Source organism: Heterodontus francisci, chromosome 48, assembly GCF_036365525.1.
Source record: "Heterodontus francisci isolate sHetFra1 chromosome 48, sHetFra1.hap1, whole genome shotgun sequence".
Lineage (NCBI taxonomy): Eukaryota > Metazoa > Chordata > Chondrichthyes > Heterodontiformes > Heterodontidae > Heterodontus > Heterodontus francisci.
This window is the reverse complement of record NC_090418.1, coordinates 9019625-9044060: the sequence shown is the minus strand read 5'-3', so window position 1 is coordinate 9044060 and position 24436 is coordinate 9019625. Positions and strand designations below refer to the sequence as shown.

The following is a 24436-nucleotide window of genomic DNA, read 5'->3' as shown; positions in this document are numbered from 1 at the left end:
TGTCCAGGGTACGCGCCTCATGATGTTTCTTTTTACCCCGCGTCTTCCTTCCGCTCGGACGGACGCTCCCCTCCCCGCCGGAGGCTGTGAAAACCAGAGCCTCCAGAACCGACTGAGCGGTGTCTCTTGGATGTGTTGGGGGAGTGGGAGAAGGTGCTGTGGAACCACTCTGGGCCGCCGAGATGGAGCTGGCGGCCGGGAGGTTGGGGCAGTTCTTACGAACATGCCCCACCCCCTTGCAGACGTGGCACCGCGCCCCGTCCGAGGTCCAAAAGACGCGGTAGGCCGTCCCCGGAACTCCACATTAAATTGGCCCTCTGTGTCCTCCTCCCGCGCCAGCTGCATAAATAACTGGCGGCGGAAGGAGTAGACATGTTGGAGGCTGTGCTCCCGAAGACCAAGCCGGACTGGGGTGATCCCCGACCTCACCTCCCCCAGATGGTGCAGGTGGGGGAGGAGGAGCTCACTGGGAATGAAGGGTGGGACGTTGGACAACATTATCCGATGCGCAGTGGCCCCCAGAGGGTCCACTGGCAGGAAGGTCCCCCCCACAGTGAGCCCTTTACTCAGGGCCAGGGACACCGCCCGCTCGGTCTTCAAAAAGAACACAGCCTTCCCATACATCTTTGAGGCCGCAACAATGGCCGAGGGGCCGACAACCACGGCCATTGCCTTAACGCAGGCCTCAATAGACATGTTGGGGTGGGGATAGCTCTTCACCCCATGGCTGCATGTCAACAATTTAAAGGGTGACGGGGCCACGTGGGCAGCCACAGAAGCTGCAGCTGCGTAGGTAGTAGAGGGCCCCGCCACTGGTGATGAAGGGCCTGCCATGGGTCTAAGAGCTAAACCCACCCCAAATTGTGGACTTGCACACCAAATATCAGCGATTAACTGAAAATATTGAATATGTATTAAAGACAAACAAACAAACAACAGGTTAGTGGAGAGGCTGAGGTAATAGAGGAGAGGCAAAGGCAGGCTGGAAGGGATGACTTGCTTTCTGGAGGTGGTGCTCACAGTACACTTAAAACAGACTTTGAAGTTGGTCTTCCGGTCTTCTGGTTGGGGGAGTCGTCTTCACCTGGGTCAGCTGAAGCCGCCCAGGCACTATCTATCCCCTTCCGTCTGTTTAGCTGGGCAGCTTCAGCTGACCCAGGCTTGGCAATTGGGGTGGGGAGGGAGCTTCCCTGTGTGCTTTTGCAGCAGCACAGATTCCTGTTGAATTGGCAGCCCCACCCCTTGTTGTTCCAGCCACTTGTTTCTCCCCCAACAGTCCAAAGTAAATTACTAAAGTAAATTACTGGTGTTCAGCACCCACCTCCAGACAAAGCCTTGTTTCCAAAAAATGTCTCTTTCTTCTCTTTAATGGAGACTGTTGTTGAAGTTTCACCTCTGCTTGTTGGTAGCTGCTCTCCCTTGCTCAGTGTAGCTCCTCTCTCCACCTCTGCAACCTCCAACTGCCACCAGCACTCTCAGCTGAGACTCGTTGCTGCAATCAGCAGTCAACACTCCACTTAGCCAGCAGCCAACCCCAATGCTGTACCTGTCCTGAGAGTGTTTGATGGGACAGTGTCGAGGGAGCTTTACTCTGTATCTAACCCCCGTGCTGTACCTGTCCTGGGAGTGTTTGATGGGCACAGTGTAGAGGGAGCTTTACTCTGTATCTAACCCTGTGCTGTACCTGTCCTGGGAGTGTTTGATAGGGACAGTGTAGAGGGAGCTTTACTCTGTATCTAACCCCCTGCTGTACCTGTCCTGGGAGTGTTTGATAGGGACAGTGTAGAGGGAGCTTTACTCTGTATCTAACCCCCTGCTGTACCTGTCCTGGGAGTGTTTGATGCAGACATTAGGTGCATGAAATGGTAATTATTCTATTCCCCAATACTACAATCACGCACTCTTAAAGTACAAAATTGACAACATAAAATTGTGTGAATGCTCTGGGAACTCATCCATGTTCCAGTGTAGCAACTCCCAGCACCTTTGAACCATCTCTCCTTCATGTGACCCCATCTTTCAAACTGCTGACATCAAGCTTCATGTGTCGGCTTGGCTCCGTCCGTAACGCCCTTACTCTCCGAGTCAGAAGGTTGTGGGTTCAAGCCCCCACTCCAGACGCACAAAATCCAGGCCGACGCTCCCCGTGCAGTGCAGAGGGAGTGCTGCATTGTTGGGAGGTGCCAACTTTCGCGTGATAAACCGCGGCCGGTGTTGGTCTCCCAGAGCCTGGGTCTACATTCCTCAGTCAGTCACCTCCACTAAAAGCAGACTAACTGGCCGTCCGTCTCGTGGCTGTTTGTGGGATCTTGCTATGCATAAATTGGCTGCGGTGTTCGCCCTACCATTACAACGCTTCAGAAGTAGTTCATTAGCTTTGAGACATCCTGGGGATGTGCAAGGCACCATACAAATGTAAGACTTTCTTCTTCTTTACACTTGGGAGAGGCATTGTGGCGGGAACAACTCTTTCCTAAAGCCCCTCTCCATAGGCAACAGTGCAGCCTGGGATGTCCTGAGGATGTAAAAGGCACTATATCAATGCAGGTCACTTTATTACAAAGTTATGTGTGAAATCCAAACAAACTTGACACGAACAGCTTTGACTGTTTCCTTTCACCTTGGGGTTCAGCCCAGGGCCCACTGGTGATGTTTACACTTGACTATTCCAACACACTATCACCCCCGCCCCCCTGTTCTCGCTGGCGGACATTGGCTTCCAGTCAAGCAACACCTCGATGTTTAAAATTCTCATACCTGTGTTCAAATCCCTCCATGGCCGATCTCTGTAACCACCTCCAGCCCCACAACCCTCTGAGATCTCTGCGCTCCTCCGACTCTGGCCTTTTGTGCGTCCTCGATTCCCATCACTCCACCATTGGCGGCCGTGCCTTCAGCTGCCTGGGGCCCCAAGCTCTGGAATTCCCTCCCTAAACCTCCCCGCCTCTCTCTCTCCTCCTTTAAGACGCTCCTTAAAAACGACCTCTTTGACCGAGCTTTTGGTCGCCTGTCCCTAATATCTCCTTATATGAGTCTGTGTCAAATTTTGTTTGATAATTGCTCCTGCGATGTGCCTTGGGATGTTTTAGTGTGCTATATAAATGCAAGTAGGTGTTGGTTGTTTTGTTGGGACTTTCTCCTCGCCTCACGATGGCTTCTCCTCCGTTTCAGTGGAACACGAGGGCCAAACGCGAGAAACTGACTGAGCTGATGTTTGAGCACTACAACATTCCCGCCTTCTTCCTCTGCAAGACCGCTGTGCTCACCGCGTATCCTTCCAACCGGCAGAAACAAGTGCCGCGCCCGAGTCTGGGAGCATCCAACCGGGCGAATCGGGAAGGGGGGGAGGGGGGGGCCCCGACCGTGCGCGCCAGCGGCCTGTGCCAAACTGACCCTCTTCCGATCGCGTGAGGACCTCGCCCGTGCGGAATGTCCCGCGTTTTTACTTTTGATCGCGGGCGTTTATTCTGTTTAAAATGAACGGGTTAATTCTTCCATCAAAAGAGAGGAATTTCCCTCTCTGCCTCTGAGACCAGAGGTTCAAGCCTGGGGCCTTGTATTTTTTTTTTAATGTTAGTTCTGAGGTTGTGAGCATCGCTGGCTAGGCCGGGATTTATTGCCCATCCCTAGATACCACTTGAGAAGGTGGTGAGCTGCCTTCTTGAACCGCTGCAGTCCGTGTGGGGTAGGTACACCCACAGTGCTGTTAGGAAGGGAGTTCCAGGATTTTGACCCAGCGACAGTGAAGGAACAGCGATATAGTTCCAAGTCAGGATGGTGTGTGGCTTGGAGGGGAACTTGCAGGTGGTGGTGTTCCCATGCATCTGCTGCCCTTGTCCTTCTAGGCGTTAGAGGTTGCGTGTTGCTTACTTGGGCAGGCAAGTCCATCTTGTGCTTCTCTCTGCTTCTTCCAGACCCCCGTTAATTGTAAATCAGTACTCTTCCCCCTCTGACTCGGGAGGTTATGTGTTGAAGCCATACTTCAGTGAATTGAGCACATAATCCCGGCTAACACTCCCAGCGCAGTACTGAGGGAGCACTGCACTGCCAGGGGTGTCTTCTTTTGGATGAGTTGTTAAACTGAGGACCCGTCTGCCCCTCACAGTTGGGTGTAAAAGATCACACCCACCCCCCAAACCCACCCCGGCCACTATTGGACGAAGAGGGGGGGAGATCTCCCCGGTGTCCTGACCAATATTTAACCCTCAACCAACGTCACACAAAAAAAAAAAAATATGATCTGGGTCATTTATCACATTGCTGCCTGTGGGATCTTGCTGTGCACAAGTTGGCTGCCGCGTTTCCTACATTACGACAGTAACTGCACTTCAAAAGCAAAGTACCTGATTGGCTGAAAGTGAATCTTTGGAACCGTGGCCGTGGGATCTTTGGCGTCGTGCCGAGAGGGCGGAGGGGGAGGGGGGGGGGTGCCGCAGTTTCACTTGTGAATCCCACCGCCCCCCCCCGCCCTTGCCCGCTGAGCGCTGTTTCTGTCTGCGTCTGACCTTGACCGCCCCCCCTTTTCCCCCCCTCCGAGACAGCTTCGCCAATGGACGGTCCACAGGCCTCGTCCTGGACAGTGGTGCCACGCATACCACCGCCATCCCAGTGCATGATGGGTACGTCCTTCAGCAAGGTGAGTGTTTCTTTTCAACTTCGGCGAGTTTGCTAGACATTTTTTTTTTCTGCCCCTCCTCCGGGTCTCCCCCCCCCCCCCCACCCTTGCCTCGCCTGCGGGCGCCACCTCTGGCTGGGGTACGGGTTCCACGGGCACAGACCACCCTCTGCAGTGCCCCACGGCCGTACGAGTTTCCCACCCGCCCAAGTGCCCTGGACTCTCCCCCAAATCGCAGAAGCATACAATAGTACAGCAGGGAAGAGGCTATTCGGCCCATTGACTCTGTGCTGGCCCTTTCTGGGAGCAATCCAGTTAGTCTCACTCCGCTTCTCTTTTCCCCATATCCTGCAGCCTTTTCTCCTTCAAGTATTTATCCAATTCACTTTTGAAGGTTACTACTGACTCTATATCCACCGCCTATCAGGCAGTGAATTCCAAATCCGAGCCCCTCTTTTGCGTGTTTAAAAAAAAAATTGTTTTTCCTCACATCACCTCTGTTTCTTTAACCAGTAAATCTGTGTCCTCTGATTATTGACCCTTCAGTCATTGGAAGCTGTTCCCCTATACTCTACCTAAACTCTTCAGGATTTTGAATGCCTTTAGTAAATTTCCTCTTAGCCATCTCTGCTCTAAGGGGAACAATCCCAGCTTTTCCAGTCTTTCCACATTAACTGAAGTCCCTCATCCCTGGAACCATTCGAGTAAATCTCCGCCCCCTCTCCAAGGCCTTGACATCATTCCAAAAGTGCGGAGCCCAGAATAGGACACAAAACTCCAACTAGTGCTTTCAAAAGAGGATGAATCGACTGTGAGCAACCCAGGAGAAATAGATAAGTCATTTAACCTCTTTCTGGTCATAGCGAGTGTGCCGTTCGTGGTACCAGACCAGTGTTGCTCTTCACCTCTCCTCGGACATCTCACTCCTCATCCTACTAAAATCTCTCCCATTCCAATCTGGTGCTCTTGTTTTTTTTGTACCCATTGTTTTCCCTTGCTATTTGGACATCAACATCACCTTCTCCAAAGGCAATTGGAATGGGACTGATGGAGACCCAGCATAGATCCGATGGGCCAAACAGCCTGCTTCTCTGCTGTAAATGACTCCATGACCCGCAGGTGGTTTCGCGTTTTCCGCGTTGCAAAAACAATCAGCAAACGTACCCAGGATGCAAGTGCGTCTCTGGCTTTGCATCCTGGTAAACAGATAGAGCAGGTTCTGGGAGTGCAGAGGATTGTGGGAATTGTAGCCGCCATTACTGGCGAACTGGCGGGTGGATGGAGGTGCTGGGAGCCCGATGGCGGGGGTTTGGGGGAGCAGGGGCAGGGGAGGTAACATCGTGGAACCTCTCTGAGGTGGCAGGCCTACCACACATGGCTCAACCTCCTCCACCAGCGTCCCCCCCCCCCCCCCCGCCCCAGTCCTGGGTCACTGAGGTCACCATCACCGGCCCTCACCCCCACACGCTGGCCGCCAACACCCCATGGGCCAGGGTGGAATCCAGCATCCGTCCAGCTCCGCGCCACCTGCTTTCTCTCCGTCGGAGGGTTGGGCCGAATAACTCTAGTGTGTTTTCAATCCCGTGTCAATGGCCTATCTTTTTTTACAGGCATTGTCAAGTCACCCCTGGCTGGTGACTTCATCTCCATGCAGTGTCGGGAGCTATTTCAAGAAATGAACATGGAAATCACCCCCCCTTACACAATCGCCTCGAAGGTACACGATGCGTGCAAGCGAGCACCACCTGTAAACTAGAGAATAAACAGCACCGAGGAGTGAGTTACAGATGGGACCCTAAACAAGGGCTTCAGTGGGTTTATATGTAGAATAACAGATACCCGGGAGTGAGTTACAGACTGGAATCTAATCGAGGGGTTCGGGGGGTTTATATATAGAATAACAGATACCCGGGAGTGAGTTACAGACTGGAATCTAATTGAGGGGTTCAGGGGGTTTATATATAGAATAACAGATACCCGGGAGTGAGTTACAGACTGGAATCTAATCGAGGGGTTCGGGGGGTTTATATATAGAATAACAGATACCCGGGAGTGAGTTACAGACTGGAATCTAATCGAGGGGTTCGGGGGGTTTATATATAGAATAACAGGTACCCGGGAGTGAGTTACAGACTGGAATCTAATCGAGGGGTTCGGGGGGTTTATATATAGAATAACAGATACCCGGGAGTGAGTTACAGGCTGGAATCTAATCGAGAGGTTCGGTGGGTTTATATATAGAAAAACAGATACCCGGGAGTGAGTTGCAGGCTGGAATCTAATCGAGGGGTTCGGGGGGTTTATATATAGAATAACAGATACCCGGGAGTGAGTTACAGGCTGGAATCTAATCGAGGGGTTCGGGGGGTTTATATATCGAATAACAGATACCCGGGAGTGAGTTACAGGCTGGAATCTAATCGAGGGGTTCGGGGTGTTTATGTATAGAATAACAGATACCCGGGAGTGAGTTACAGGCTGGAATCTAGTCGAGGGGTTCAGGGGGTTTATATATAGAATAACAGATACCCGGGAGTGAGTTACAGACTGGAATCTAATCGAGGGGTTCGGGGGGTTTATATATAGAATAACAGATACCCGGGAGTGAGTTACAGACTGGAATCTAATCGAGGGGTTCGGGGGGTTTATATATAGAATAACAGATACCCGGGAGTGAGTTACAGACTGGAATCTAATCGAGGGGTTCGGGGGGTTTATATATGGACTAACAGATACCCGGGAGTGAGTTACAGACAGGAATCTAATCGAGGGGTTCTGGTGGTTTATATATAGAATAACAGATACCCGGGAGTGAGTTACAGACTGGAATCTAATTGAGGGGTTCGGGGGGTTTATATATGGACTAACAGATACCCGGGAGTGAGTTATAGACAGGAATCTAATCGAGGGGTTCGGGGGGTTTATATATGGACTAACAGATACCCGGGAGTGAGTTAACCACATAAAGCATAATGCAAATCCAGAATTCTTATTCCCAAAAGGCTGGGGATCAGTTGGAACTTTTACGACTGAGATCGATGAGGTATTGAGGGATGTGGAGCGATGACTGTGGGATAAATGGGGTTGAGGTACAGATCAACCCTGATCTCATTGAATGCCAGAACAGTTTCGAGGGGTTGAATAGCCTCCATCTGGTGAGTTACAGGCTGGAATCTTATGGAATATAAGTGATTCCTATTTTGACTGAATTTATTTTAAAATTCATTCATGGGATCCCTTATTGCCCTAAAGGTGATGGTGAGTTACGTTTTTGAATACAACTCAGTGGCTTGCATCCCATTTCAGAGAGCAGTCAAGAGTCAACCCCATTGCTGTGGGTCTGGAGTTATGTAGGCCAGACCGGGTAAGGATGGCAGATTTCCTTCCCCAAAGGGCATCAGTGAACCAGATGGGTTTTTACAACAATCCAGTCGTTTCATAATCACTAGTGAGACTAGATTTATTTAATTAATTGAATTTAAATTCCACATTTGCTGTCATGGGATTTGAACTCATGTCTCCAGATTATTAATCCAGGCCTCTGGGTAACGAAGCCAGGAACATAACCACTGTGCCGCCAGCCTCCCAAAAAACGTGTTTTGAGAAAGCGTTGATCTGAGTAAAGGGATTGAGGCGGGGCTGAAAGATCAAGGGTTCAGGGAGACGACTGACCCTTTTTTCTTTAATCGTTTTATTGGTGCAGGAGCCCGTTCGGGAAGGTGCCTCGCCGAACTGGAAGAAAAAGGAGAAGATCTCCCACGTCACCAAATCCTGGCACAACTACATGTGCAACGTAGGTCAGGCCAGCGCCTCGGCTGGGGTCAGGGGTCAAGGGTCGGAGGGTGGGCACGGCGTAGAGTCGCCAACTCTTGGAGGCTTCATCACATGACCTCCTGCCTCCAGCTGCCCCGCCCCTCACACTACGCCATTGGTCGCCTGGCACGTCCCTCTTCACCATGCCCCACCTCCTCACAGCCTATTGGAAAGTGAAAAGACTTTTCATGATCCGATTGGATGATTCAGGACTGTCGGTGAAACGGCTTTTTCTTGCCCCCCCACCTCCAGTATTTTTATATTTAATACATTGAAACATTTGAAGGAAATGCAAAACAAAAACGTAATCTTTCTTGAATTCCCTGATGAACTTTCTGCCAGGCGTCTTCTCGCGGCGGTGTCCTCGAGATTAATTTTCAAATGCCGGAGACTCCAGGCCTGTACTGGAGAGTTGGCAACCCTAAATGGGCTATGATGCCTTCAACTCATGGTTGAATTGTCACCGGCACCCCGTGTCGAGGCTCCCATCCAAAAGATGGCTGCCGGGGCTACCTGAGGCCCACGTCCTCCTGCGGAGTTTAGCTAAGCACCAATCAGGAGACGGAGCGAAGAGGAAGCTTATGGACCCCATAGGGTTTAATAGAGGGCTTTCGCGGCCGCATTGGATGCTGGGTTAGCCCCGCCTCCATTGCTTTCTCCAGTGGGACAGAGGGAGAGGGAACGCGGCCCACTGCAGAAACGTTCCCGCCGGCCCCTGATGCTGTTCGTCACTGGGCGTTGTCTCTGCCGCTGTGCATTGTGGAAAGGGAGGGCCCTCTGTTACCGTGAGACCCCGGGATGCGCGACCACGATGTAACGGGTGGAGGTCTGGAAGGGCCGCAGAAGTATGGTGGGAGTTTCCATGAGGGATTCCTAATGTTGCAGTCGGACAGGAGTAAGACGATTAACAATGGTCTTCTTTCTTTTGGTTGGGAAGGAGGTAATCCAGGATTTCCAGGCTTCTGTTCTCCAAGTCTCTGATTCACCATACGATGAACAGTAAGTACCGTCTTTTATTAGGCAAGGGTATTAAGGGTTACGTAATCCAGGCGTTAAGGTAGAGATCAGCTATCATTTAATTGAGCAGCGTCTAAGGATCAAGGGCCTGAGTGGCCTCCTGTTGGCAAAGAACACAATTGCTTCGTTTTCCAGTCTGTGTCGGATGGTTGGGCGCTTGCCTCCGAGTCCGGTGTGAGATTTCAGTTGAATATATCAGGCTAACCCGTGCTGGTACTCCAGAGTGTTATAGGGGATGGGGCAGTGCTGACAGACAGGGCCGTACATTAGAAGATAGAGACAGGCCTGGTGGATGGCCATGGGAAGCAGATACATATGGGTCAGGTCTCACAGGCAGAGCTGGGAGACAGGCCTGGAGCGTGTGCCGAGGAGATGGGCTTGTCGGATAGGTTTGGAGATGGGTATGGGAAGCAGACTTGAGAGGCCGAGGAAATGGGCCTGGAGGACCCTCCTGAGAGACAGACCTGAGTGAGAGGAACCTGGGCTAACACGAATTTGTTGAATTAGTGACAATTGGAATTTATTTTGCCTCATTCTTCTTAACCAAGGTGGAGCAGTGAGGAGGTGACAGTTTGAGAACCAGGAACGTCTGGGGTCTGTCGGCCTGTGATATGGACCTGGGAGACAGGCCGGGCCTGGGAGACAGGCCTAGGAAACAGGCCTGGAATACAGGGGGGGCCTAGGAGACAACCTGGCTTTGGAGACAGGCCTTGCCTACGAGAGGGGCCTGGGAGATGGACTTCTCTCCTCTCCTGTGCAATGATGTTGTTATTTTTCTGTGAATCAGTCATCCTCCTGCAATCCTAAATTTGGTCTTTTCTTCCCCTCGCTTCAGGGTTGCTGCCCAAATGCCCACCATCCACTACGAGATGCCCAATGGGTACAACTGTGACTATGGTGCTGAGAGGTTACGGATACCCGAGGGCCTGTTTGACCCCTCCAATGTCAAGGTATGGGTGTGGGATTGAGCTGTGCCGTGCTTGCTAGTTGCTGGCCTGTAAAATCTGTGCAGTGACTCCCTCTCCTTACATCCCAAGGGACATCCTCCTCCTGTGGAGCGACAGAAGCACAAGGACTTATTGCACTCATGCCCTTGAGCAACTGCACAACCTAAAAGGAGAACCCAACAAGCCATTGCTAATGATAATTATTTATCAGCACTCCGCACATCTCCCCTGGCATTGCTCGTGGTAGGTCCGGCGATTCAAAAGGATGGGGAGCATTACACTGTCTTACACTCGTTGTAGTATTCTGCTACAAAGGTGCATTGTTATGCATTAAATCCTGGCTTGGGTATAAAATTAAAGCCCGACCCGACCACAGCCAACCCGAACCCGACCCGGGCTCGAGTCCTTCAATTTTCTTTTTCATGCCCGACCCGGACCCTGAAAACATCAAACATGTTATTAGTACAGAAAAAAAATTGCGTCAAAACGGAGATTAAAATGAAAACAATACAAAAGAAAACCCGACCACAGCCAAACTGAACTCGACCCGACCCGACCCGACCCGACCCGAGCCCGAGTGCTGGACACAGAATAAGGAACCGACGCGACCCAAATCCGACACATGTAGCCGGGTTTGGTCGGTTTCGGGTCAGGCAGCCAGGTTTTATTTTGCTTGGCTTGTCCATTTAAGGCCACAAATTCAATTTGCTGTAAGGCATATGCTGAGGTCACTTAGAGTCCAATTGCCCTTCAGCACGTTTGGAGGTCAGTTAGAGACTAATTGCTTTATCATTAATTTACTTCAAGATGCTACTTGTTCATTGGTGGTCACCCACCAGTTCAGTGGCGATCTGATTTATGAATATGGTATTTGAGACAAATGTGATATATTTGCGTGACATTTTCGAGTGTGGTGAGGGTAAGACCCTTACGGTGAACAAGTCCGTTTTCTCAAAGCTCTTCCGCACTCCCTCTCCAGACGGCACTGGAGGTGCATCCCACCCAACCACCTTTAACAAGGACACGTGACCTGGAACAGCGAGTGTCTGCAGGCTGTTCCACCACGGTGGCATCACATTCTGCCCGCATCTGACATCCCCAATTGCAGCCCGGCTGAAATCAGGGCTGAGGACGAGTGTAATCCCACTCCCACATCATGGTGGTCTGGTACGTACATTATGGAAACGTGGCATCGGGTGTCTGATCACATTGTGCATGTGGGACTCTCGAACAAGTGTGGATGAATGTTCCTGGAGTGCGGAAGCATCTATCTGATATCAAGAAGGTCGTTCTGCTCAAGTCCTGCTCCATGCTGGTTCCAGCCAGAGTAGGAGCTGGAAAAAGAACATAAGAAATGCGAGTTGGCGTAGGCCATTCGGCCCCTCGAGCCTGCTCCGCCATTCAATAAGATCATGGCTGATCTTCTACCTCAACTCCAATTTAACCGGATCCCTTAATTCCCTTAGTGACTAAAAATCTATGGATCTCTGTCTTGAATATACCGAATGACTGAGTATCCACAGCCCTCCGGGGTAGAGAATTCCAAAGATTCACAACCCTCCGAGTGAAGAAGTTTCTCCTCGTCTCATTCAAAATGGCCGACCCCTTAACCTGAGACTGTGACTGACAATATAGACCCAGTCTGCTCAATCTCTCTTCATAGGACAAACCTTTCATCCCGGGAAGCAATCCAGTAAACCTTCATTGCACTCCGCCTAAGGCTGGTATATCCTTCCTTACAGAGCAACACTTTTTTATTGCTGAAAATAGAGAGATTTTGTCAAAGTTTTTCATCTTGCACTCATCAGGACAGTTTGCAAGAATGCCAATGGAAGGGAAAGCAACAAATTTGTACTGTATGTGAAGAGAGTGCTGATTGGTTGGCAAGTGGACTCTGATTGGTTGCCACGGAGAATGCAATCAGAGTCCACTTGCCAACCAATCAGCACTCTCTTCTCATGCAGTATAAATTTGTTGCTTTCCCTTAACTTGGTATTCTTGCGAACTGTCCTGATGAGTGCAAGATGAAAAGCTTTGACAAAATGTCTCTATCTTCAGCAATACTCAAGTTCTGTTCTCCCAAATGACTTTTTAAAAAATTTGTTCATGGGATGTGGGCTTCGCTGGCTAGGCCAGCATTTATTGTCCATCCCTAATTGCCCTTGAGAAGATGGTGGTGAGCTGCCTTCTTGAACCACTGCAGTCTTTGCAGAACGCTACACAGTTCTCCAGGTGTGGTCTCACTGAAGCCCTGTACCATTACAGCAAGACTGCCTTGTACTTGTACTGCAACTCTCTTGCTATAAAAGGCCAACATACCACTTTCCTTCCTAATTGCTTGCTGTACTTTCTACAGTTGGCCTCAGTGCCCACGTTGGAGAGGGGCAGGATTCAAGTGTGTTGGCTCCTGGTCATTGTTCAGAGTATCAGTGGAGCTCGGGCTCCACGGGAGGTCCATGACTCGTGGTGATGGTACCAGGCCTGCCCTCCCCCTCACAACCCGTGCCATCGGAGACCGTGCCCCTAACTGAGGCAGCGCCGTTGGGACAGGAGGGGGGGGGGATAAAACTGCCCATTGGCGGAACGCAGAGAGCAAGTCCCCAATCTCTCCCGTCCCTCCCCGGCTGTTGCCTGGACTTACTTGTGTATTTTAACCGGCGGTTCCTTTTGTTTCCAGGGCTTGTCGGGGAACACGATGCTGGGAGTCAGTCATGTGGTCACCACCAGCATTGGCATGTGTGACATCGACATCCGGCCGGTGAGTACGTTGGCAGGGGCATCTCCTTGCAAGCGGCCCGCTCCCATTCCTTGATATTAACAGAATCACAGAATAATACAGTGCAGAAGAGGCCCTTCGGCCCATCGATATTGCTTTGTGCTGTGCACTGCGGTGCAGCCAGGTTCATTTGGGAGCACTGTGGCCTCTGAGTCAGAAGGTCATGGCGTCCCACTCCAGAGGCCCGCGCACTCCATCAGGGCCGCCACTCCCAGTGCCGGTACCGAGGGAGTGCGGCTCTGTTGGAGGCGCCGTCTTTCGGATGAGACCTCAAACCGATGCAGGAGGGTCTTGCAAAGATCCCACGACGCTATGGACAGAAGAACAGGAGAGTTCTCCCCAGTGTCCATTAACATCCATACACCATTGTTCTCCGCCTCTTATCCCTTCGCCAAATTCTTACACAAGTTACCACCGTCCCTGATTAACCCATGCGTCTCCGAGTGAGAATTAATTCTGTCCTGGGATAATGGTCTCGAGTACATTTCGCACCAGATGGATTGACCTGTAGTTAATGGGGTTACCCCACTTTCCTTATTTTGAACAGGGGTGTAATGTTTACAATCTCCCAGTCCTCCGACACCATGCCCATGTCCAAGGAGGAGTGAAAGATGGTGGCCAGAGCTTCTGCTACCTCCACCCTCGCTTTCCCTCGCTCCCCCCCCCCGGCAGCCGAGCGTGCCCCCCCATCCGCTCCAGGTGGTTTGTTAACTTTGAGTGATGCCAACCTACGTTGCCCCTCTTTAAAAGGGAGAAAGGGATTGTGGGAGATGGCGTGGAGCTGGTTGCCTGGGTAACCGGTCGCTGTTGTCTCCCGGCAGGGCCTGTACGGCAGTGTGATCGTCACCGGGGGCAACACCTTGCTTCAAGGCTTCACGGACCGGCTGAACAGAGAACTCTCGCAGAAAACCCCTCCCGTGAGTACGGCGGCAGGGCGGTGAACCTTTTTTTAAACAGAATGGGGCGTCTTCACCTTGAGGCCCCAACTCGATTTGTGTAGCCGTTGCCTTGCTCCGTCCCGCTTCGGGTGATGAAGGCGGGAGCGGGTGGGGCGTTCTCCACAATTCGGCAGAAAGGAGCATGTGACTTCTGCTGGACTCGCTGGCATAAAATGGCAGCCACGGTTGTTGCGTTTTGTTGCAGATCAGTGATAATGCGTCATTTGCTCTTTTTGTTGATGTTTCTAACATTGGGGGTCGACCCCATTTAAAGGACGGGGTGGGGGGGGGGATTCTTCCCAATTTTTCACTGCGAGTTAGCCTCCTTTAATTTTTGCAGCCCTCCCGCTGGCATTGCTCATGGTGAGTGTGGGCTTGCTCCGTTTCATAAAGGAACCTTGCGCCATTTTAGTATTCCTCGGGCAAGGCTGCTCTACGGGCCACAAAGTCCGATTGGGGCTAAATGGGCCCATCCTGAGGCAGACGGGAGGAAATTTGGCAAATCGTCAATTTCTGGCTGCAGCTCAGAAGAAACCAGCAGTCAGTGACTGGCCTCCTTCCTAATTTTCTTTATAAATGTTTTTTGAGGCTTTCAAGTGCAATGGTCACAAAAGCTTTTCCATTTCCTCGTCAAACCCCCATGGCGATGCTCCATCCTCAGGCCAAAATGGCGTGTTCACCTCACTTAACCGCGGTGGGAGGGCTGAATAGCAGGCCACTGCTCCACAGTGACACCAGTGGTGGGAGGACTGAATAGCAGGTCACTGGTCCACCATGACACCAGTGGTGGGAGGACTGAATAGCAAGCCACTGCTCCACAGTGACACCAGTGGTGGGAGGACTGGATAGCAGGATGCTCCAGCAACCAGTATTAACTTTAGGCATTACCCTGAAACATTACTAAAGCAAAAAAAGGAAGAGGGGAGAACCAGCTGGAAATCACAAGAATTTTTATCTGTTGATAAGATACGCAGATACAGAGAGAAAGAGGTGTCAGCTGGGGACATTTTTGACTGGGAACCAACGTAGGTCAGCGAGCACAGGACACTTGACCTCCGTCTCCTATTTTCTTGTGCCACAAGAACACAAGAAATGGGAGCAGGATTAGACCATACGGCCCATCGAGACTGTTCCGCCATTCAGTACGATCATGGCTGATCTTTGGATTCTACTTCACTTTCCTGCCCGCTTACCCCTTGATTCCCTGAGAGACCGAAAATCTGTCTATCTCAGCCTTAAATGTATTCAATGATGGAGCATCCACAACCCTCTGGGGTAGAGAATTCCAAAGATTCACAACCCTTTTGAGTGAAGTAATTTCTCCTCATCTCAGTCCTAAATGATCAGCCCCTTATCCTGAGACTGTGCCCCAGTGTTTTCGATTCCCCGACCAGTGGAAAGAATCTCTCAGTGTCTATCCAGCCCCTTTAGAATCTTATATGTTTCAATGAGATCACCTCTCGTTCTTCGAAACTCCAGAGGATACAGGCCCAATTTACTCAGCCTCTCATCATAAGACAACCCCCTCATCCCAGGGACCAATCTAGTGAACCTTTGCTGCACTGTCTCCAATGCAAGTATACCCTTTGTCAAATGTGGAGTCCAAAACTGCACTCAGTATTCCAGATGTGGTCTCACATGTATTATTGTAGCAAGACTTCCTTATTCCTGTACTCTAATCCCCTTGCAATAAAGGCCAGCATTCCATTTGCCTTCCTAATTGCTTGCTGTAGCTACATGCTAACTTTCTGCGTTCCTCGTACGAGTACACCCGAGTCTCTTTGAACATCAACACTGAGCAGTTTCGCACCTTTTAAAAAAAAAAAATTCTGCTTTTCTGTTATTATGAGCAAAATGCGTAACTTCACACTTCCCTACGTTATACTCCATCTGTCATCTTGTTGCCCACTCACTTAATCTGTCTATATCTCTTTGCAGCCTCTGTGTCCTCTTTGCAGCCTCTGTGTCCTCTTTGCAGCCTCTGTGTCCTCCCTGCAGCTTACCTTTCCACCTTTCATCGGCAAACTCAGATACATTACTCTCTGTCTCTTCCTCCAAGTCATTAATATAGATTGTAAATAGCTGAGGCCCCAGCATTGATCCCTGCGGAACTCCACTATGCATTGCCTGCCAACCTGAAAATGCCCCATTTATGCCCACTTGTTGTTTCCTCTCTGTTAACCAATCATCTGTCCATGTTAATATATTGCCCCCAACTCCATGAATCCTTGTCTTGCCAATTAACTCAATGAGGCCGGAAGGAAGGGAAATTCCAACCTCTATCCAACCACGGACACATTGGAAAAATGGCCTCCTCCTGTGCCGTAACCATTCTCTGATTCGATAGGTTGCTAATTTCATCCCAATTTCTTCCAATGGGTTACAACGACTGTGCTACCAATAATGACCTGGCAGTGGCGCTGCAGCCCACGTACAGATTGCCCTATTTAGCGCCACCAGTAGGCACAGGCCGGCACTGCAGGTCATCGACTGCCCAAGGTAGAGAATCGGAGGGGGAGAGTCCAGGTGTGAATGGAGGGAGAGGGTTGAGGGAGCGAATGGGAGGAGGAGGGTCTGGGTGTGAATGGAGGGAGGGGGTCGAGGGAGCGAATGGGAGGGAGAGGGTCGAGGGAGCGAATGGGAGAGGGAGGGTCAAGGGAGCGAATGGGAGAGGGTCAAGGGAGCGAATGGGAGAGGGTGGAGGGAGCGAATGGGAGGGCGAGGGTGGAGGGAGCGAATGGAGGGTGAGGGTGGAGGGAGTGCATGGAGAGCGAGGGTCAAGGGAGCCAATGGGAGGGCGAGGGTGGAGGGAGCGAATGGGAGGGCGAGGGTGGAGGGAGCGAATGGGAGGGCGAGGGTCGAGGGAGCGAATGGAAGGGACCTTACGAATTGTGACTCATTTTCCCTTCCATTTTCCCATTTCTTCTCCTCCAATCAGAGCATGCGGCTGAAGCTAATAGCCAATAACAGCACGGTGGAACGGCGGTTCAGCCCCTGGATTGGTGGCTCCATTCTTGCCTCCCTGGTGAGTCAGCCTGTTACCAGGCAGATTGAGAAAGACCCGGCCACAGGGTTTTGTAAAAACTGTTGATATAATCCTCCCAAGTTTCGGGTTCTGCGGCTGAATGTTGTAAAACCCAGGAATCGGAAACAAATCGGGAAACATCGGGGTAATTGATTTTCAGCATTTTATACGCACTAAATACCCGTTCAGTAGTTGGTATTTATTCGGTTGGAGGGATATATTAGGATTCGAAGGTTGAGGGATATGGTGAGGGTGGGTAATTGAGAACGAGGCATGTAATCAGATGGTGGGAGATGAGATTGAGGGATATGGGGAGACAGTGGGAGATAAGATCGAGGGATGTAATGAGACGGTGGGTTTGAGAGCAATGGAGAGATGGTGAAATGTTGGGTGGCTACAGTCAATGTGTCAGTATATGCTATGCTTGTTGGGCTCATGGGCTTAATCCTATTTCTAAATGTTCTCACACCGAACTTTCTTTGCCCAGGGCACCTTCCAGCAGATGTGGATTTCCAAGCAAGAATACGAGGAGGGAGGCAAACAGTGCGTCGAGCGGAAATGCCCGTGAGGGGAGAGCCCTTTCATGAGCAGCCCATGACTCTGCCTGAAAGCTCACCTTTTAGCCGCGCCCCCATCGTCCTGTCCCCAACAGGCCCGGCCTAGGCTCGGCTTTTCCCCCTCCTCACCTCTCTGCCAATGGGCCGCCTGGCCTGTAGGAAGAGAGCCCGGAGTGGGCCACAGAGGCTGAGCCCAGTCCCACAGAGGCCTGCATACAAAGGCCTGACCAATTCCCCAGATGGGGGAGGCTCGGAGCCAGGAGCTTCCAGCACCATTTGCCCTCCAGTCTGCTCCTGGTAACCGCCCGGATGACTGTATCACATTCCCAGTAGTTATGTTACTGGCCTGGCAATCCAGAGGCCCGGAGACATGAGTTCAAATCCCACCACGGCAGCTGGTGGAGTTAAAATTCAATTCAGTAAATCTGGAATAAATCTACCACCAACTTGTCGTGATAACCCATCTGGTTCACTGCGCTGTGACGAAAGGTCAGATTTCCATTCGCCTGAGGCGGAACAGCCATGATCTTACAGAATGGGCAGGGCAGGCTAGAGGGGCTGAATGGCCTACCCCTGCTCCTGTTTCATGTGGTCTTTTGCTCGGGCAAGGGATTGACCGCGAGCAGCTTCCTGTTGTGGCCGGGTCTGAGTGAAGGGGTGGGGGGAAGCCTTGCCCCCCGTTTACGCCACCTCAGGTGGAACTTCCTCTGCAGGGGGCATCACAAAGTTGCTGATGACCTCGGCAACGGGCGGGTCCGTGGGCGCGCTAGGCCTGGACACTGTCAACAGGCTGCTCAGCCGCGAGAGGCCTCACAATTCAGTCCAATCCAGTTCTCCCAACCGCACCACCCCCCACAATTTCCAACGCAGTAATCGGTCGCCTCCCACCTCAAGCCTACTGACACCAGCCGTGCCGCCCCAGTCAAGACCAGCGGGTCCGACACAGGCCCCGGATTAAGCCTGGGATCATCCTGCCCTGAATTAGCTCAGCAGCACAGCGGCCGGCCTGTTTACCAACCCACCTTGCCTTAGGCCCACCCAGAACGTACAGTTGGCGTCGCAACCCCTCTGTAGAGGTAACCTTTTCATTCACTCGCAGCGGCTCCCGCAGTACAAGAACCGATCGTGAGGAGGAGTCAGGAGTTGGACAGCAGACACGAGCTGCTCAATTCCGCCTTCAAAAGGAGATAAGAGAAGATTAGCACCAGCTCGTCACTTCACGCAGAAATCCAGAAGTTGGGGAATATGATTACGACTGGTCGACATGGTGTAATGTTGTGCACAGAATAAAACCATTCGAGCCGTCCTGTTGAGAAATCACTCAAGCCCGAAGCAGGGGGGGAGGGGAACTGGGAGACCGTTGCTGATGGAGTTTTGTGTGGAACGTGCTAAGAGGCGGGGGGGGCTACCGGATGTGGGTTTTGATGTAATTTCTTTTGTGTTTGATGAGATTCCCGTATCAGAAACTGACCTGCACGGGGGTGAGGGGTAAAACCAGCTGTGAGGTGTTCCCTAGCCCCGAGACACTTTGCAGAAAGGATTTGCGTTCTATATGTGGCCTCTCGCAAGCTCAGGGGCGTCCCAAAGGCGCTTTACAGCCAATGAGACACTTCTGAAGTGTGGGGAGAGGCTGCGTGCCGTACGAGATGGGCAGTGCCCTGTGCTGCCAGTGAGCTCCCCATGGCGGGGTCTGGGCATTTCCAGTTTTACTCCCCTCTCTCCCGTTCCTGAAGGTCGCGGACCTCCTTCTCGGGGAGTGGGTTCGGGTTCAGCAGGGGGGGGGGGGGGGGGGGGGTCTTGGTTCTCCCTGTGGCACCTCACCGGGTGATGGGCGCGGGCGGGCTGCTCGACCACGTGGGGCGTCACAGCCAAGCTTGATCCTGGGCGGGGAATCCTGGGCCGATTCTCCCATCCCCACCTAACCAAGGGACTCTGAGGCAACTCCCGAACTGCACTTGCTTAGTGTGGATCGTCGAATGAAGCGGGGCGCGGAATGCTGCTCTGTGTGGCTCAGGACCATGCCGAGCCAGAACATTGAATCAAGCAGCCACCAGGTTAGAGCATCCCAGTGTCGTAGAGCAGGCGGTCACCTCATTGATGTCACGTGGTGTTGCAATCTCCCAGCAGAATTACATCCTATTTATCAGTTTGTTCGTCCTGTGTGCAAAGGTTGCATTTTTTTCCTGATGTACAGTAATTTATTTGTTAACCAGTTTCCGCTGTGATAGGTGATGCTTCCTGGCTGTTTAAACAGTATTTCTTGTCGCCTGAGTAATTATTAATCAACCTGATTAATCATTAAAGGATGAGGTTGTCGCACACTGTCCTCTCCTCACACTGCGAGGTGGGCCTGGGTCCCTTGTCGTCTTGTGTTACGGGGACCATGTATAAAATACTTTGTTGTCCAACGTCAACTTAAGGTGGGAGAATGATTAAACTGATTCTGATTTAATAGTTTAATAAGAGATTGTGTCGGTGGAGGTTTGATTGTAATAATCCAATCATTTCTCGATGACTGTCTCACCCAGTGACTTGCAATGAGATGCGGTGACTGATGTTATGTCGAGGTGCGTAGCAGCCATTTTGTGCACAGCAAGCTCCCACAAACAGCAACCTGTTTTAATCCTGGGTGGCTTAAGAGAGGAGATGCTCTGCTCTTCACGTAACGCCGTGGGACCTTAAACCTGCCGAATGACGCTCAGTTGTAACTGGTCTGGCCCCTGTACGTCATCTCCCTCTCGCCCTTCTCAATAAATTTACTTGCTGTCTTGTTGTGAATATTGTTTTAAAGAATAATATTTGAATACTTTTTTTTTGAGCTGTTCTTTTATTGAGGGAAGGTTGCGGAGGTGTTAAGGGGCAGGGGCAGAGACAGCAGCTGGATTTAAATCTCAACCATTCCTTGCTCCGTGAGAGTGAGCCAGCTATTCGCTCAAGTGAGGCATCTCAGCCTAGTCTGATAAATGTCCTTCGCCAGACACCAGTCCACCTCTTCCAAAGCTCAAAAGTGGGTGGGGCGGTCAGGGAGCCTCCCGCTCCGTGCGGCTCGGTACCGCCCTGGATGGCTCCTTCTGGTGGCGGAGGGTGGGACCCAGGGAACGCATCTTGTCAGCGAGAGCTGATCAGTCGGCTGCCGGCGGGGTGGCCGTCCCGAGTCGGGAGCAGTGGCTACTTCTGGTGACAGCAGCTGGTGGGGTGGGGGGGGGTGCATGTCGATGGACATCCGTGCCGACAACCAGGTAAGTTGGGGGAGGGGCGCCAGGACCTGGCAGGCAGGTGGGAGGGGGCATTGAGGTGGTGGGGTGGGGATTGGCCATTGACGTTTGGGTGGGGCCAATTCCGTGGGCCAAAGAGTGCCCAAAAAGGAAGGTCGCCCCCACCGGAGGCCGCCAGGACTACCCAGCTGGCACCCAGTGCGGTGGAGTACCATCCCGCCCACTGGGAAGATGCCAGAAGAGGCGGGAAGTGACCCTTAATCAGCCACGCAGTGGCTCAGTTGGCCTCTGGGCAGTAGGGCCAGGTGGCATGACGGTCGGAAGACAATGGACAGGCCACCCCCTCCGCCTTTCTCTGCCATTTTACAGCCCCCACCCACCATCCCCAGAGGGTTGGTAAAATCCAACCACTACCCTTTGTGTGAACGATTTCCCTCCTAAATAGCCTGGCTCTAATTATCAGCTTGTGTCCGCTGGTTCCTAGTTTCCTAGTAGAGGAGTTTCTCCACAGCTATCCTGTCGAGCCCTCACAGAATTGTTACAGTGCAGAAGGAGGCCATTCAGCCCATCGTGTAGCACCGGCTCTCTGAAAGAGCAATGTACTCCGTTCCATTCCCCCGCCTCCTCCCCGCACATTCTTCCTTTTCATTTAACAGTCTAATTCCCTTTTGAATGCTTCAACTGAACCGGCCTTCACCACTTTCTAAGGCAGTGCATTCCAGACCTTAACCACTCGCCTTTTGAAAGTCCATGTACACCACATCAACAGCATTTCCCTCATCAATCCTCTCTGTTACCTCCTCAAAAAGCTCCAGCAAGTTAGTTAAACATGATTTTCCTTTAAGAAATCCGTGCTGGCTTTCCTTAATTAACCTGCATTTGTCCATGTGACTATTGATTTTGTCCTGAATTATTTTTTCTAGAAGTTATCCCAACACTGAAGTTAAACTGACTGGCCTGTAGTTGCTGAGCTTATCTTTATACCCTTTTTTGAACAAGGGTGTAACTTTTGCAATTCTCCAGTCCCCTGGCACCATCCCCCAGTCTAAGGATGACTGATAAATTATGGCCAGTGCCTCTGCAATTTCCACCCTCACTTCCCTCAGTATCCTTGGATGCATCTCATCTGGTCCTGGTGCTTTATCCACTTTAATTACAGACAGCCTATCTCATACTGCCTCTTTATCAATTTTAAACCCCTCTAGTGTCTGACTTCTCTCCTTTTCACCATTGTCTGGGTTGCATCTTCTTCCTTGGTAAAAACAGATACAAAGTATTCATTTAATACCTCAGCTATGCCCACTGCCTCATTGTGTAAATCCCCTTTCTGGTCCCTAATTGGCTCCACTCCTCCTTTTACCACCCTTTCATTATTTATATGTCAATAGAAAACTTTGGAATTTCCTTTAATATTAGCTGCCAGTCTCTTCTCATGCTCTCTCTTTGCTTCACTTATTTGCTTTTTCACTTCCCCTCTGGACTTTCTCCATTCAACCTGCTTCTCAATAGTATTTTCTACCTGACATCTGTCATGAGCACACTTTTTCTTCTTTATCTTAATCTCTACCTCTTTTGCCATCCAGGGAGCTCCGGATTTGTTTGCCCTACTTTTCCCCTTCGAGGGAACATACCTTGACTGTGCCCGAACTATCTCTTCTTTGAAGGTAGCCCATTGTTCAGCTACTGGTTTTCCTGCCTGCTTTTGACTCCAATTTATTCACCCCAGCTCCATTCTTACCCCATTGAAATTGGCCTTCCTCCAGTTAATTATTCTTACCCTGGATTGTTCTTTGTCCTTTTCCATAGTCAGCCTAAACCTTATGATACAATGATCACTTTCCTCTAAACGCTCTCCTACTGATACTTGATCCACTTGGCCCACCTCATTCCCAAGAATCAGGTCAAGCAGTGCCTCCTTTCTCATTGGACGAGCAACATACTGCTGTAGAAAATTTTCCTGAACGCATTTTCGGAACTCTTGTCCCTCAATGCTATTATCCCAGTCTATGTTTGGATAATTAAAGCCACCCCCCCACCTCCCCATTGTAGCTACCCTATAATTTTTGCACCTCTCTGTAATTTTCTTGCAAAGTTGTTCCTCCATGTCCTTCCCATTAGCTAGTGGCCTATAGACAACACCGAGCAATGTAACCGCCAAATTGGTTCTGTCCTCGACCCCTTTGGGGTTTAACATCTGGAACACCTCGACTAGATCATCCCTTAATCTTCTATAATTGAGGGAATACAGGAATACAAGCCTGGTTTATGTAGTAACCCATCCTCATAATTTAACCCTTTTAGCCCCGGGATCTTTCTGGTGAATCTGTGTTGCACCCCCTCCAAGGCCAATATATCCTTCCTGAGGGGCGGGGCCCAGAACTGTCAGATCTGACAGGCCTGGGACAACTGGGGGATTGCCTTGAGCATTGACCGAGATAGGACCCTTCTACAGATAGTGAACAGGGGAGGTAAACCCAGAATATCGCGTGCAATTAAATTGTTGAAAGTAGGCCGAGAGGGGCATCGGTTTAAACTAGATTTCAGGGCGTCCTTCTTCACGCAGAGGGCTCCGTTCGCCCGGCGACACAACCTCAAAGTGGGGTCAGCAGCCTTATCGCCACAGCCACGCCATCGAAGATGTCGCCGCCATTTTGAAAGGGCCTCTCGCTGGGTGCCCAAACCTGTTTCAGGCAGTTGGCCCATTTTTCATGTGCAATTGAGGGGGCTGAGGACCCCGATTTGGCATCTTGGGTCGGACCTTGTGGGAGCAAGTGTACTGGGGGGGGGGGGCTTGCCGAAATCTGATCAGGGGTTTCGGAGAGGTCAGAGGTCCCCGGCAACTTTGGCGGTCTTTCCAAGGGGACTTGAAGGAGCCCCACAAGGAGCATTGGAGATTGGAGAATCATTCAAGAAACAATTGGGTCCTGGGACGTCCGGGGATTTTCCAGTGGGTGAACTCCGGTAATATCAGTTTCCAGAAGTAAATCCACAGTCGGGGGAGGAGCGGGGCTGCGATTCCCTCAATTTCCACCTCCGTCATTGGCCCCCGGAGTGAGTCCATCATTGGCCTGTCGGTGAGGCCTCAAGCCTCTGCAGGATGGCAAGGAGGGAAGCATTGAGGGCCTGCACCGTCTGGGCCATGCCGCGTAAGGCTTGGGCCTGCTCTTCCAGCAGTTGCTGATTGGCTCGTAGTAGGGCGTTCTGACCTTCCAATTGGCTGCAGGAGCAGCCCGCTGCATTCTCGGAAGGGCCGCGCCCTGACTCCACCTGCGGAATCTCAGATTCGGTCACATGGTCTTCGATCGCTGCAGAAGAGAGTGGATCTAATTTATTTCACTACCCTCAGGTTGAAACGCAACTGCATTTTTTTCCCCCCAGTTTGATCCAACATGCCAATCACAGCTAAACTAATAGAGGATGTACAGCACATCAACAGGCCGTTCGGCCCAACCTGCTCCATGCCGGTCATTATGCTCCACAAGAGCCTCCTCCCACTCTATTTCATCACAAGGCCTACCCCACAAGGGGTAACA

General features: G+C 51.3%; 2 protein-coding genes across 5 annotated transcripts in view; one reads left to right on the top strand and one right to left on the bottom strand.

Annotated features, from left to right (window-relative positions):
- LOC137357308 (actin-like protein 6B) overlaps positions 1-19451 on the top strand; it is a 125832-nt gene extending 106381 nt beyond the window's left edge. For 2 of the 3 annotated variants that reach the window (XM_068023546.1, XM_068023545.1), the window contains exons 5-14: positions 3172-3269; positions 4542-4636; positions 6226-6332; positions 8319-8408; positions 9366-9427; positions 10281-10395; positions 13070-13150; positions 13990-14085; positions 17045-17131; positions 17619-19451. In XM_068023546.1, the coding sequence (XP_067879647.1) occupies positions 3172-3269; positions 4542-4636; positions 6226-6332; positions 8319-8408; positions 9366-9427; positions 10281-10395; positions 13070-13150; positions 13990-14085; positions 17045-17131; positions 17619-17699 (912 nt within the window). In that variant the 3' untranslated portion in view covers positions 17700-19451. Of the gene's footprint in view, positions 1-3171; positions 3270-4541; positions 4637-6225; positions 6333-8318; positions 8409-9365; positions 9428-10280; positions 10396-11371; positions 11560-13069; positions 13152-13989; positions 14086-17044; positions 17132-17618 lie in introns of those variants that run through there. The other variant, XR_010971174.1, reaches the window with a different exon arrangement.
- LOC137357309 (ephrin type-B receptor 1-like) overlaps positions 8164-24436 on the bottom strand; it is a 28486-nt gene continuing 12213 nt past the window's right edge. The window contains exon 4 of one of the 2 annotated variants that reach the window (XM_068023548.1): positions 8164-8591. In XM_068023548.1, coding sequence (XP_067879649.1) covers positions 8536-8591 — 56 coding nt within the window. In that variant the 3' untranslated portion in view covers positions 8164-8535. Of the gene's footprint in view, positions 8592-15039; positions 24209-24436 lie in introns of those variants that run through there. The other variant, XM_068023547.1, reaches the window with a different exon arrangement.